At 49.1% G+C, this 12,853-nt stretch overlaps 5 protein-coding genes across 6 annotated transcripts in view; 2 read left to right on the forward strand and 3 right to left on the reverse strand.

The window, feature by feature from the left end:
* Positions 1-120: 120 nt before the first annotated feature.
* On the reverse strand, positions 121-2,987 carry FOXG_10818 (beta-glucosidase; the record flags this gene model as incomplete). Its single annotated transcript, XM_018390297.1, has 6 exons — positions 2,863-2,987; positions 2,778-2,810; positions 2,660-2,715; positions 1,228-2,603; positions 317-1,175; positions 121-266 (listed from the first exon to the last, which is right to left on the reverse strand). Exons 1-6 carry the CDS (start codon positions 2,973-2,975, stop codon positions 121-123), a joined length of 2,583 nt encoding a protein of 860 aa, XP_018248717.1. The 5' UTR covers positions 2,976-2,987.
* Positions 2,988-3,594: 607 nt separating this feature from the next.
* FOXG_20377 (uncharacterized protein) lies at positions 3,595-6,844 on the reverse strand. Of its 2 annotated transcripts, XM_018400659.1 has the most exons (6): positions 6,706-6,844; positions 6,097-6,576; positions 5,738-6,044; positions 5,554-5,687; positions 4,866-5,502; positions 3,595-4,770 (listed from the first exon to the last, which is right to left on the reverse strand). In XM_018400659.1, the coding sequence occupies exons 3-6, from the start codon at positions 5,909-5,911 to the stop codon at positions 4,723-4,725; spliced, it is 993 nt and encodes a 330-aa protein (XP_018248719.1). In that variant the 5' UTR covers positions 5,912-6,044; positions 6,097-6,576; positions 6,706-6,844; the 3' UTR covers positions 3,595-4,722. The 2 variants fall into 2 exon arrangements, with proteins under 2 accessions (XP_018248719.1, XP_018248718.1); XM_018400658.1 differs by having other exon boundaries at positions 5,738-6,576.
* On the forward strand, positions 4,114-4,703 carry FOXG_20378 (uncharacterized protein; the record flags this gene model as incomplete). Its single annotated transcript, XM_018400660.1, has 3 exons — positions 4,114-4,255; positions 4,326-4,438; positions 4,497-4,703. 3 exons carry the CDS (start codon positions 4,114-4,116, stop codon positions 4,701-4,703), a joined length of 462 nt encoding a protein of 153 aa, XP_018248720.1.
* Positions 6,845-7,271: 427 nt separating the features above from the next.
* FOXG_20379 (uncharacterized protein) lies at positions 7,272-8,616 on the forward strand. Its single transcript, XM_018400661.1, has 2 exons — positions 7,272-7,499; positions 7,552-8,616. The coding sequence occupies exons 1-2, from the start codon at positions 7,381-7,383 to the stop codon at positions 8,504-8,506; spliced, it is 1,074 nt and encodes a 357-aa protein (XP_018248721.1). The 5' UTR covers positions 7,272-7,380; the 3' UTR covers positions 8,507-8,616.
* A 2,367-nt stretch (positions 8,617-10,983) lies between these two features.
* Positions 10,984-12,853, reverse strand: part of FOXG_10821 (primary-amine oxidase) — a gene marked incomplete at both ends in the record, with an annotated part of 2,198 nt that continues 328 nt past the window's right edge. Inside the window, 3 exons of the mRNA XM_018390298.1 lie at positions 10,984-11,147; positions 11,199-12,628; positions 12,679-12,851. Of these exons, the coding sequence (XP_018248722.1) occupies positions 10,984-11,147; positions 11,199-12,628; positions 12,679-12,851 (1,767 nt within the window). The remainder of the gene's footprint in view (positions 11,148-11,198; positions 12,629-12,678; positions 12,852-12,853) is intronic.

Genomic DNA, 12,853 nt, shown 5'->3' on the forward strand with positions numbered 1-12,853 from the left:
AAGTAGAAATAAAATATAATAGGAAATTATAATATTAAAACTCTTTATAATAAGTATATATTACTTAAAGCAAGATTCTTATAAAATTTGTTTTATAAAGCTAATTTCTTTTACACTCTACTAGACCCCCGTCCACTTAAAGTCTCGGGGCACTGTAAACCTTTCCTTTGCACACATAGTTTGTGCATTCGTCCCAATCTGAACGTGCCATTCGCCCGGCTCAGCTCGCCATACTGAAGTCAGCTCATCCCAGTGGGAGATGGCATCTATCGGATTAGTTAGTGCTATGGGAAAGTCATTAACGAATTTGACTTACACTTGTCCATCTCAACAGTCACAGTTTCGGATCCTCCAGGTAAAAGCACAGCGGTCTTGTTGAAACCTTGCAGCGTAACTTCTGGGTGGGTCAGGGAATTCGAGGTCGCAGGCGGAGGGGTGGTGTAGAAGTGAACAGAGTGGGCACCCGGAACGGAGCCAGTGTTGGTCACCTTTGCTGAAACGCTGATCTTCCACTCATCCGGAGAAGCCGACGTGGAAGGGGAAACAATGAGGTCAGAACACTCGAAAGATGTATATGATAGACCATGACCGAAAGGATACACGGGCTCAATGCCACGAGCATTGAAGTGACGGTAGCCAACCCAGATACCTTCCTCATAATATGTCTTGGTTCTGGCTGACTTGAAGTTGAGGTTGGCGGCAATGTCAAGCTCTCGCTTAGGCAGTGTGATAGGCAATCTACCAGAAGGGTTTACCTTGCCGTAGACAACATCGGCGATAGCATTGCCAGCCTCGTTTCCGCCATACCAGGGCCATATGACGGAATCGACGTTTTCTAGCCAAGGCATCGATACAGCGGAACGAGTCTGCAGGATAACAACCTTCTTGGTGTCTGGGGCCTCGACTGCCACGCGACGAACGAGGTCGTTTAGGCGGAGAGGCAGAGACAAGTTGGGCCTGTCGTAACTTTCCGACTCCCAGTCTTGATCCAATCCAACAACCAGGACAGCGACATCCGAAGCCTTGGCCAGTTCGACTGCCTCGTTGATTGCCTTATCTTCATCAATGACAGGGAAAGAGCCGAGCTTCATGCCGATGAGTTGGAGCGGTTGACTGTCCTGTCCTGGCGCCAAGGGAGGTTTCCTAGAATCGTGCAGCAGTCGGAACTTGTAAACCTGGAACTGAGTTAGCCAGAGATTCCAAGCATAGCCTACACCATGAGCTTACCTTGTCTTTAACAACTGCCACTGTGATGATTGTGCCATTGCCGCCATTTCCAAAGAAGGAAGATGTTCTCTTCTGTTCTTGAGACAGATCGGCTACAAGCTCATCGTCCAGATAGACCCAAGCCTGCCCAGTAACACTCACTTCGAACTGCCAGTCACCAGTGATTGGTGCTATGAATAAAGCTTGAATTTCGGTGAAGTAGTCGTCGCCGAGATCTGGATGCTTGAAGTCGGCCAGCATTATGTCTGAGTTGTTCCAAACTTCGGAGACAGCAGGCTGGCTTGCCTGTTTGCCATCGGCGATGGCGTAGTGCAGCATGTCAAAGCCTGGGGTGACACCGTCCATGCTAGTAAACTCTTCGCCAAAAACAGGCAAGAATTTAGAGCCCTTGCAGCCCAGCGTGTACGATAACTCGATGTCATCAGGCTTATTGTCTACTAGGCCTTGCCATGGTGTGACACGCCAGGCTGATCGAAGCCTTGCGCTACCACCGCCAGTAATGACACCATTCTTTGCGTTGGGGCCAATTACGGCTACTTTTCCGCGCACAATGGGGAGTGTTGACGTCTCATTCTTGAGAAGCACAATGCCTTCGCTGGCGATGCGCCGTACTAGAGCGGCATCCTCCTCCTGGTTCTCCTTGCGCGTCCATTCAATGGAATCGTCACGGCCATAGACGATGTCGGGGTTCAACGCAGAAAGTTTCTGAACCCACCTCAAGAGGGTTACAACTCGCTCATTGAGTGTTTCGGGCAGGATCTTGTGGGCATTGATCGAGTGACGCACTAGCTGTAGCTGACGCCAACGCGGCTTGCCAGGCATCTCCAAGTCGAGTCCGGCGTTGATAGCTTCGGCAACAGAGTACGTGCCCATCCAATCAGACATGACCAGTCCCTCGAAACCCCATTCTCCCCGGAGAAGGTCTTTCAAGAGCCAGTCATGCTCGGCGCAATGTGTGCCGTTAAGTTTGTTGTACGAAGTCATGTAGGACCAAGGAGCGGCGCGAGCTTGTGCAATCTGAAAAGGCCGTAAATAGATTTGGCGGAGCGCTCTAGGGGCAATTATGGAATCTTGGCCCATTCGCTCGTGTTCCTGGTCGTTGGCAAGGAAGTGTTTGATGGCAGCACTGATCCCATGGCTCTGGAGACCCTTGATGTACTCTGCGGCGATGATACCGCTAAGGGTAGGGTCTTCGCCGAAAGACTCAAATGATCTGCCTCCTAGGGGACTTCGACAAATATTGATAGTAGGCGCCAACAGGCAGACAGAGCTGCGGGCCTTGGTCTCGGCGGCGAGCAACCGAGCTGCCTCAGTCGGAAGAGTTGAGGAAAAGGTAGCAGCCATGGCGGTGGCATTGGGAAGAACGACGGCCGGCGCTGAATAGTCAGCACATCTATACAGACGACAATTTGAATCATCTAGGGTTACTTACTCATCTTGAAAAATGACTGTCCTCGTGCCCCATTGGGTCCGTCTGTAACTTTCACACTGGACAGGGATTATCGTCAGTAAATCCGGCAATAATATAGCATGAGTATAAAATGGCTTACGAAGGAATGTTGAGTCTAGGCAAGGCAACAGTCCTGTGACGCCATTAGCCAAGTGAACGATACTATTATGCACATTCACACCCACCTCCACCAATCCTCACCCGCGATCAGAGACACCTTTTCTGCCAGCGACATGTGATCGACTAGGTCTTCTACGGACGCGGTCAAGAATGACCGGTCCATTCCTGTATTGGTCATGGTGATAGTGAATATTCAGTCTCAAGGGCTCGGGAGTTCTTCCGCTCAGGGATGGTGATGTCAACAAGGCCCGAGGTAGCGTTTATTATAACCTTTTCAATAGCCATAACAAAACCTTTTAGCCACCTTAACTTAGTATGTCCGTCAATACCCCAAGGGGTTCCCCACAGGCTTTTAGCCTCCAAACCGGAGGAATTTCCGGAAATCGCCACGAGGTAGGTCAACGTGACCCCGTCCCCCAAGTTCGGATGTTCCCCGAGCACCTTGGGGTTTGTCTCCCTCTCGGCCTCTCCATCTCCATACTTACTGTTTTAGTGCCTAGTGTAATAAGTGAGCGTTCCTTGACTTGACAATTGTGGAGTCGATCTGATATTTCTTTCTTCTTCCGGCCTCCCATCTTCCAAGTTTCCCATGCATCTGTAGAGAAAATTTCTTTTAATTGTTTTCTCACTGATTTTCTTTTTGGCCCTGACAATGGCAGAGCAAGCTTCTTCATTCGGCAACATACCGAGTAAGGATCAACGCCCCAGTCATGCTGCAAAATTAACAACATTTCCTAGATAATACCCATAGACTTTGGTACAAAGACCCTTGTCTCAAGAGAAACATTACAGAATGGCACGTATCTGTCTTCGGCCCGTCTTGATCATCATCTGCTGACACTACCTTATTAGTTTGGGACTGTGTCTTGTTATATTCTACCTTGTGAGCCGCCCCAACCTCTGTCCCCTGCTGGAAATGCAAGCTGACCTTGATTGGACAGGGTTGTGAGTCTTAACTGTCGCAGGCTTTCGTTCTTGACCCACCTTGTAACACAAAATCCAGACGATGCAAGCCTTCTCAATAGCCTCCAAGCCATCACCGCATGGCGGGAATTCCTCGATTACCCCAGAGGCCCAGTCCTGGGGCTATACACCGCAATCTTGTATCTCCCATCGATCTTGACTGCGTATTTGGGTGACTTTGTGTCCCAGAACTACGGACGGAGGCTTGCCCTGGCCTTGGGATCTTTTCTTGTCTTGGTTGGCAGCTTCATAAATGCCCTTGCAGTAAACCCTGGGATGTGGATTGCTGGTGAGCCTTGATATTCCCTACATCCCTCTTACCTTATGCTGAAATATCGCAAGGGCGGACCATCATGGGAGCCGGTGGAGGAATTGCCAAGGTCGCAGCCCCAGCGCTCATCCAAGAAGTTGCCCATCCTCGATTGAGACCGATGCTCGCTTCTTGCTACTACCCGTTCTTCTATTTTGGCTCTCTTCTTTCGGCGCTACTATGCTGTGAGTCCTGCTTTACTACCCTCATCTGCTTAATCTATTCAAAGCCTCAGCTGAACTATATATTCTGAAGTTGCCGGCCTATATATTCCTGGCGGCTGGTTGTGGAGGATGCCGTCAATGATTCAAGTTCTGGGACCTTCTCTAGTCCTCGCTACCCTGATCAACTGCCCTGAATCTCCCCGAGTGAGTTATGATCCTTTCTGGCGTGTCACATCTTTGGCTGACAGCACACCCTTCTCAGTGGCTCGTCTATAAAAACAGGCTGGCTGAGGCATGCGACGTGCTGAGCAAGCATCATGCCAATGGCGTAGTTGATGATCCTCTCGTCCAATGGGAGCTAGCTGAAATTCAAGCCGCAATCGAAGAAGAGCGCTTCCGCAGTCAGCCATCGTATTTGAGCTTCTTCAAGACGGTTGGAAACCGCAAACGTCTTGTTGTTATCCATTGAAAAATATTTTACCAAGTCGTTAAAAGAAGAGATAAGCGTGTTGGGACTTCAACAGCTCGGAACACGTCTGCGAAGCCATATATCAGTATTAGCATTCTTGCTATCAAGGCTGGTGAACAACGTGTGGCCGATGTATGCAGCACAAAGAACGGGAAAACTTACAAATTCCATCCAGGAAACGCTTGTTAAACTACGAGGACTGGTCTGCCTCTCGTCCCAAACTCTGGCTAGCACTTTGGTCAGGGCTGGATGTTGGAACCCTGTCGCGTGCTTGATTCCACTTATACACCAGTTGGCGTAATGCATCTGGTGCGGCGACAAAGTGTCGGCACCAGCTAAGAACATAGGAAACAATAGCCGCTTGTAGAAAACACTATCTCTGGGCACAGATGCACCGACGTCAAGGATAGCAGAGACTGATACCTTGATCCGAGGATCATCGCATGAGATAGCAAAAGGATCTGGAAACCGCATGACACGCAGGAGGCAGGCATGTCTGTAAGCCTCAGCCACATGCTTCCATTCCTCATGCCTCGTAGGGTAGATTACTTGTTCAGGATCCCAACTGCGGAAAAACCGTTCAGCTTCGTCAAGTACCTGTTTGAACTGCTCGAGTGGAAGATCTCCCATCAGGTTGGCCTTGCCTGCCGCGAGAACCCGGCTTATCTCGTAGAAAAGATTAGGGGGGCAGCCTACAAGAGTGTGTAGGCTGAGGCTCCCATGATCGCGCACGCATCTGCGTACATCCTGAGAGTAAGACAGTTTTTCAGCCCCGCTAAACCCTCGCAACATGTCCAGCCTGAACAAAGTTAGTGATAATAGGAAACACTTTCGTAGATGCCATGTTTACCAGGCTAAGGCAGATAAGAAGAATATTCCGGCCTTGGAGCGCCTCGAGGAGTCCAATGGGCAGGCCATTCTGTTACAAAGAAATGAGACACCAGTGAGATGTGCGCCGTGAGACGAGACGCCAGTCTCACACACCTAGATAATATCAACGACATATCCAACTAGAGACGTCAAGTTTTACATACATCGTGTAGTACCAGGAGTAGTACCATGGCCAGAATGTACTCCGCTTCTAACGGCTCAAGGCTGGAAACCTCTTCTTTTTGTAGCAGAGACCCGAGAGAGTGCAGAGCTGAGAGCCTGTAACGAAAGGAAGTGGCGACAAAGTACTGGCTACTTTCGTTTCCTGAAACATGCATGTGACATACTGAGAGCCCAAGTAGAGCGTGGAGGATGCCCTGGTGCTGGTAAGCGAGAGGTAACAGATGCTTCTGAATGGATTATCAACGCCCTGCGCCTGAATCATGAGGTGCTGGCTAAGTGTTCGTTCGACTGGTATAAATGGTCATGAGATATATTCGATCGGGGTCCAAGGATATCTTACAGTATTCAATGATAGGCTGATTTGCGATAACTTCGTTCTGTAGCTGAGAGACCACGACGAGCGGCGAGGCAACTGATGCCCGAGCTGCCGGGGGTTGAACATTGATAGGCGACGAGGCTGATGAGTGATTGGAGACAGATGAATCTTGGGGTAGGTCCTCAGCAGATTCGGGTAAAGAATTGTCCAAAGACTCTGTGACAGAGTGATCTACGGAAGGTGTCGCTGTGAATGTAGTCTCAGGTACTGCTGGTAATTCTAGAACTGACTCGGCTAGGCCCATTATTGTTGACAAGGGAAGAGGATCATTCGACAAGGTGACCTCGGAGCTCTGCTGGCCCGCCCGGGTAGTCAGAATCTCGCGGAACTGAAATCGTGGGGGGTAACCCTCGCAGTGGAGGCCTCTGGTCCGACATCGATCGCAGATGGGACGTTTGCGGTCACACTTGCGGCTTTTCTTACGACAAGTACCACAAGCTGGTTCTGTTATGAGTTGGAACGTCAGTAAGCACTTTTTGAGGTAGACAGATCGACGAATTTGCGATGGTTTTCCTAATAGCGTGTTGTGCAAGCTACTTAGGGTAACCACTGGCAGCGATGCTACTCGCTCACCTTTACGCAAAACTGCGATGTGGCTTGATGGGAGAGGATACATATTTGTCATAATTATTTGCGTTTGAGATATGAAGAATAGACAAGCGAACTGGGATGACGGGCAGGAAGCGATGCTGAATTGCTATTCGTCTATGTCAAATAGAAGTAAATAAAGAGAAAAAGAAAAATTTCACTCATTGATGGGGTGCCAGCGTATTATTCAGTAGAGTGCGGAACAACCGACCGCACCATTGGAAAAGCTAAACAAAGCCCCGGGGAACAATTTTGTAGGCCCAAGTCGGTATACTAGTCCGTTTATGGTTTCTCTGTAAGTCTGACCCAAATAGGTTAACTCATGGTGGTGTCCAGTGTGCCGCTTGCCGGTTTGTCACATGCCCTAGCGCTGTGTCTTACATTGGAACAGGAAATAACTCTAGTGGGGCAGGGATTTGTTGCGCTACTAATGCGCATGGCGATTCGCTATTGAATGTCTGTTGAAACTCAGCTATCGCCCGCATATCTGCTTGGTGTGGCTATAATAGAGGACCACATGCAAACCTACGTTTTTCCACCATGCTCTGCGGCCCTGCTGAAGCAAGGATTAAACCAAAACATACCCTAGGGGCAACCCAAGTCAATACCCCACAGACAAGCTACCCATTAATTCGAGCCGGATAGAGAAACCAACTCAGCATGGGCCCAGTACTATCATTCATTACCTTCGAACTTCTATTCTTACAACACGACTCAAACACACAAAAACGCCTTGAAGACATCAGCCAGAGTTTCGCACCCATAATGACAGGAATTAAGTATTTTACCATCTCACGTAGTATATCTCTCTACCTTCTAACAATTAAATAGTATTGAGCCTCGAATATCCTCGGCGGTACCCGGCCCTGAAGCTCCTCACGATGCGTATAACCTCGAGTCAAAATTCGCTCCTCCGACACGAAACTCTCTCAGAAAAGCATCAATACCCATCAGCAAGCTGGACGGATTCATCTCTCACTTGAATCGTCTCATACATACGCGTGACGGCCACGACTCCGTGGTTCTCTTTTTAGCCTGCGCAACACAGCTCGCCGTATCTGTTCTAGAAACGCCGACTCCGGAAGCAGTGCAAAAGGTCTCGATCAAGCTCGGTCAATCCATTCCGAGAACCTTTTCATCGATTATATCATCAGTCTTGTCGACTCCTACACTAGCGTCGTTGCTGTCGACAAAACCTGCCTATAAACTGCTCCTTGTTGAACGACTACGGGCGCTGTTAGGCGTGTTGAATGACTGGCACACGATGAGCCGGTTATGGGGTTTAATCACTATGTGGATGCTGACAAAAAAATTCATCACGAGCTCTACGGATCTTGAACTAGACAAGAAAGAAGAAACAATGAGTCCACACATCCAAAAGGCCAAGAGGACCATCGCAGTAACACAGATCGTGTCTTTGACAGGGTTCTTTGTTTTTGATAATGCAATATTGTTGTCGATGCGCGGCGTATTAAAATGGTCAAAGAAGCCGCAGTCAAAATTCCAGGGTTGGTGCGCAAGATGCTGGTGCATGTACCTATGTGCCGAGCTGGGGCGATTGTACCACGCACGAATTCCCGAACTACACAATGGCGAGAAAGAAGACGTGAGGTCGCGATCGGAGTGGAAAAAGAAGGTTTTCCAGGTCTCTGCGTGGTTGCCGTTATCTATCCATTACGTGGCACACAATGCGCTACTTCCCGAACCGATAGCTGCTCTCTTGGCAACCTACGCCGAGTTTATCACGGTAAAGGGGCTATGGGAGGCAACTGCGGAGGCGATTTGAGCGTTAAAGTCAATATAACGGAAAGCTCATATGAAGCGTTTGTATGTCCTCAGTTCTATTAATGATAAAATCTTGGTAGGCTACTAAGGGTGTGTAAGCGAAGCCGGCCCTCTGCAACACACCTTCTAAGTGGCGTAGCAACTTATTAGTAGGCATATGTTCATAGTCATTACAGAGCTAATTTCCTCTCGTGAGGCTGATCGGGTATTATCCAGTAGCGTGCTTCGAATGCAAGTGTAGAATTAATGTGGTTGAAATAGTGCCACGACCAGAGCTTAACAATCCGACAGGTGGCTTGAGGAATGCGCACGAATATACGACTTCGAATATCTGGAGCATCTCATCGTATCTAATCATCCGTAGTCTGTTTGTCGATAGTCTACCACATTCGAATTACCTCCACACCTAGGTCAAGTGGAATTACTTCACGATAGTTTCCCCTAGCGTCCGGCCATTTTATTTACTTCTCATGCTGCTCCACAACCTTCCTTGCACCGACGCAGTGTCTGTTGGTCTAGTCATGCTATATATAGCTGGATTGACCAGCCTGGTGTTAGGGGAAGTGATAATGATTTTCATGATTCTTGCTGCTGTTCCCATCGTGGCAAGGATGCGGATAGCATTGCCAAAATTGCCCCAAGATCTCCTTGCACTCTGCGATTATCCCCCATGTTGTTGCCTTCTGTTGTTACACCCCAGACAAGCCCCTCGCGGTTGGGACTTGGCGCGAGCGGATAAGAGCGCAGCATGAGCATTGGGAACACTTCTACATTGATACTAGTCTTCCACTGTAAGGATCCAATTAGTGCTAAGCCAGGTCATTCCATAGCGTCGGATGACTTCTAATTCTAAGCCAAGGTCGAGTAGCTCACACATAAGGATAGTCCAATGAACAGAATTATTCCAATATACCAAACCCTTGTATTAACTCCGCAACAAGCCCAGTCGCCTCACCATTGGTGCTGGAATCCTATCCATAGTAGGAAGTCAATACCGCGGTCTAGAACACTCGTCTACCACATACGTGGCTTACAGACAGCCGGGGAATTATTGTGTGGCTACTGCGTTCATGTAAAATGCCCACCTTTTTCCTCAGTTGGCGTCCTCTGCTCCCGAGTGTCATTTCTTTTCATAAAGTTTACTCGTCGTCGTCCTTGCAAATCACTCATCAAATGTCAAAACAAAGCATCAGCAATGAACCAGGAGCCGGCCCAGGTTTGTACCTCCAATTTTTATAAGAGCCAATCTCATGCTAAGGCATCAAGCCCAAGGTCACAGGGGCTCGACCAATCGCCGGTGGTGGCGTGCATCTCACACCCAGCTGCCCACCTCCGACCCAACCAAAGGCGGCGTGCATCGGGCTCAAGGTCGTACAGGAGACTGGGAGTTTACGAATGCACTGATATTCTTTTTTGCAGTTGTGGCGGCCGGGAAGGCGTCCATATCACTGTAGAGTACTACATGACCCTCTTCCATGGATCGATTAAACTTCAAGAATTATCATAATGCCAAATAGCTCTATTCGTCCTCTTTTCTCTATACGGGAGTGTGCCGCGGTGATACAATGTTGTGTGGCCATTCACTTTCTCCAGGCGGTCAGGTCACAGGAGAATTTCGATGAATCCTACCGCGTAGGCAGGGATGCTTAGACGACAGATACAACGACAAGTGGCTGATTCGAGCAGTTGGACTAGATATCGAGGCAAGAGTAGGAGGGACATTCCATCGGGGTACCAAGCCACCCCCGCAATCTGAATGATCAACCGACCGAGATTTGAAGGAAAACTGGAAGCACTAAACACTAAGCTCAAGGCGTAAAGGCATCTTTTCCAAGGTTTATGCCATTGTGACGCTTTCGCCTTCCTTTAGTCGTCATGGGGCCGGCCCCCTCGGCTTTGGCACTAACGATGGGAAGTTGAGAGCACTTCCCGCTTGGGATTAGTCTCGAGACCAAGGTCGACGATCAGCGCTAGTTCCTAGCAAGGGCATTACAAGGGGCCATGGAGCCGAGCCAAGACTGGACTCAGAGTTTGTTGTCTGGTAGAAAGCCATCCGTCAGCAACGTCAATCCGAAATAGATATTCTCTGGCGACACCTTCCGTGACCCGGCAGTGAGACTGATCTGCAGGTTGATGCTGTCTTGCTAGCATAGAAAGCAGCCATGCATACATACATCCATTGAAAACAGCCCAAAATAGTCCCAGATGGTTATTTCTACAATTTATATGCCTAACATCCACGGAGCTCATTTACAGCAAGGACTGGAATTAATTCAGTAATGGAGAAGAGAGATAAAACTTGAACAAAAGTTTAAAAAAATATCGTATATGTATCTTTTCGCGACTATCACCTACTTATCTCGTGTGAAAAGATTAAAGATAAGGTGATGCTCATGTTCAACTTGAAGTTTTCGTCATCAGAGTATCTAATAACCTCCCCCATGATTACAAAGCGATTATATAGTTAGTCCTGTCGATTTACATACGGGATGGGCGACAACAACTCTCTGGCTCAACAGTATGTAATGTTGACTGGTTCTGGCTCTGGCTGGACCGAGGCACATCATTGGATGGATTCACCTCGAAAAAGTTGGCGGGCTTTAGAGACATAACAAACTTTTCCACTGGCATGACGGGGAAATCTGCGTCAAGTCAATAAGGTATTCCAGCGACTGGGGTTGCTCAAAACATACCTTCAGGTCGAGTGACGTGCGTAACTCCGAATGAATGCCACAAGACAACGTCCTCGTTCTTAACGTTCTCTTCACGGTTGCTCCAGATGGCAAGACCGGTATCCTCTCGGCTCTGGTTCGTGAATTCTCCTGCAGCCCACAACTCATCGTCCTGGTATTTAGTGACCCAAATAGCCTTGGAGGTAAAGATTCCGCGACGATAGTTAAACGTCTTGGGCCCCATCATGAGCATTTGACTAGGAACAGGGTGTAATTTGTATCCATGGGGCTTCCCGGAAACCGAGTTGATGCGAGCTTCGTTGATGATCTTGTAAGTGCGATTCTTTGTGATATCCAGCTCGTATCCACCCGGCTTATTGATCGCTGTCGAATTGACCTTAAAAGCACAACCATAAGGATCGATCTCTGGGTTCTCTATGACAGGGTGACATTCGTCATATGCGATGGTGTTTTTTTCATCGCCATCCAGGTTAGGGTCAACTCTGGCGCAGAAGATGTGCTGGTGATTGACCGCTAAGACACCAGGAGCAACAACGGTTCCCCAAGGCACTTGAAGTCCTTGGCGGATAGGCATCGTGGATACGATACCGGTGGCCCGCACTTCAATGTGGATATTAGCAGCCTGATCTAAAACAAAGGCTAGGATGTACTCGTAGTTGGCGACGGTCGCCGTGCATTGGATCACGAGCTGCCTGTTTCTCACAACCGAAGACTTGAAGTTTCGGAAGTTTGTGTGCTTCCATCCAATTCCGTCGTCGATCTCATGCATACAAACAACGTTGGGCATCACAACAGGCTCGCCGTCTCTGGTCACTCGCACACCGCTGAAGTAGGCGATATGACCAAGACAATCACAGCCGAGGCTAAGACTGTTGGACGTCAGGCCAAAGCCGGAGTCACCCAAATCGAAAGCTTGCTTTCGGTGGTAAGGGGTACGAGGATCGCCGTAGGGAACAGTCATCTCACTCATGGAGACTCTGTAGAAGAGCGGACGACCGGCATACTGTACGTCGTGGAGAACAGGGCCCTCACGGAGCGTCCAACCCAGCTGGAAAGACCACTTCTGCCACTCAACGCGACGACCGAAGATCTTGAACGAGGGCCCTTCCGGCTGGATAACCTGAAGTGGCTTGAGATCCTTTCGGAAGGCGTCGTTGCCCATGATGTTTGCGCTGTACTCTACAGGCTTCACAGGCTCCCATGGCTGAGTCTCAGGATCCAGCTCATCGCCAGTGCCCATCGGGAGTCTTTGCAGCTCCACAAGTTCCAAGGTATGCGCATCGAAGATCGGGGCAAGAGGAATGGGTAGCGAATAATGGTTGGCCTCAGGGTCCTCGCTCAAGGCGACGTACATGTAGCATTGGAACAGTCGTCGTCGTTCATTAGGATCATCGGTTCCGAAAGCCCAAGGGTCATTGTGAACGCGAGCACTGAATTTTGTTAGGGAGATGTTGATTCCCATCAGTGAGTGGTAACTTACTTGCGAGGAAGCTTAAGCTTGGTAACCTCAGCCTGAACTTCGGGGTGGCTGTTGCAGGCCTTGTTGACGAGTTCGAATTCGTGCCAGTCGACTGGGCCTTGGGAGTCTGGAGTCTCTGCGTCCTTCTCGACTCGCTTTTGTGCGATATTGACAATGCCATCAAAAGAATCCCAAC

This window comes from Fusarium oxysporum, chromosome 7 (genome assembly GCF_000149955.1).
Source record: "Fusarium oxysporum f. sp. lycopersici 4287 chromosome 7, whole genome shotgun sequence".
Classification (NCBI taxonomy): domain Eukaryota; kingdom Fungi; phylum Ascomycota; class Sordariomycetes; order Hypocreales; family Nectriaceae; genus Fusarium; species Fusarium oxysporum.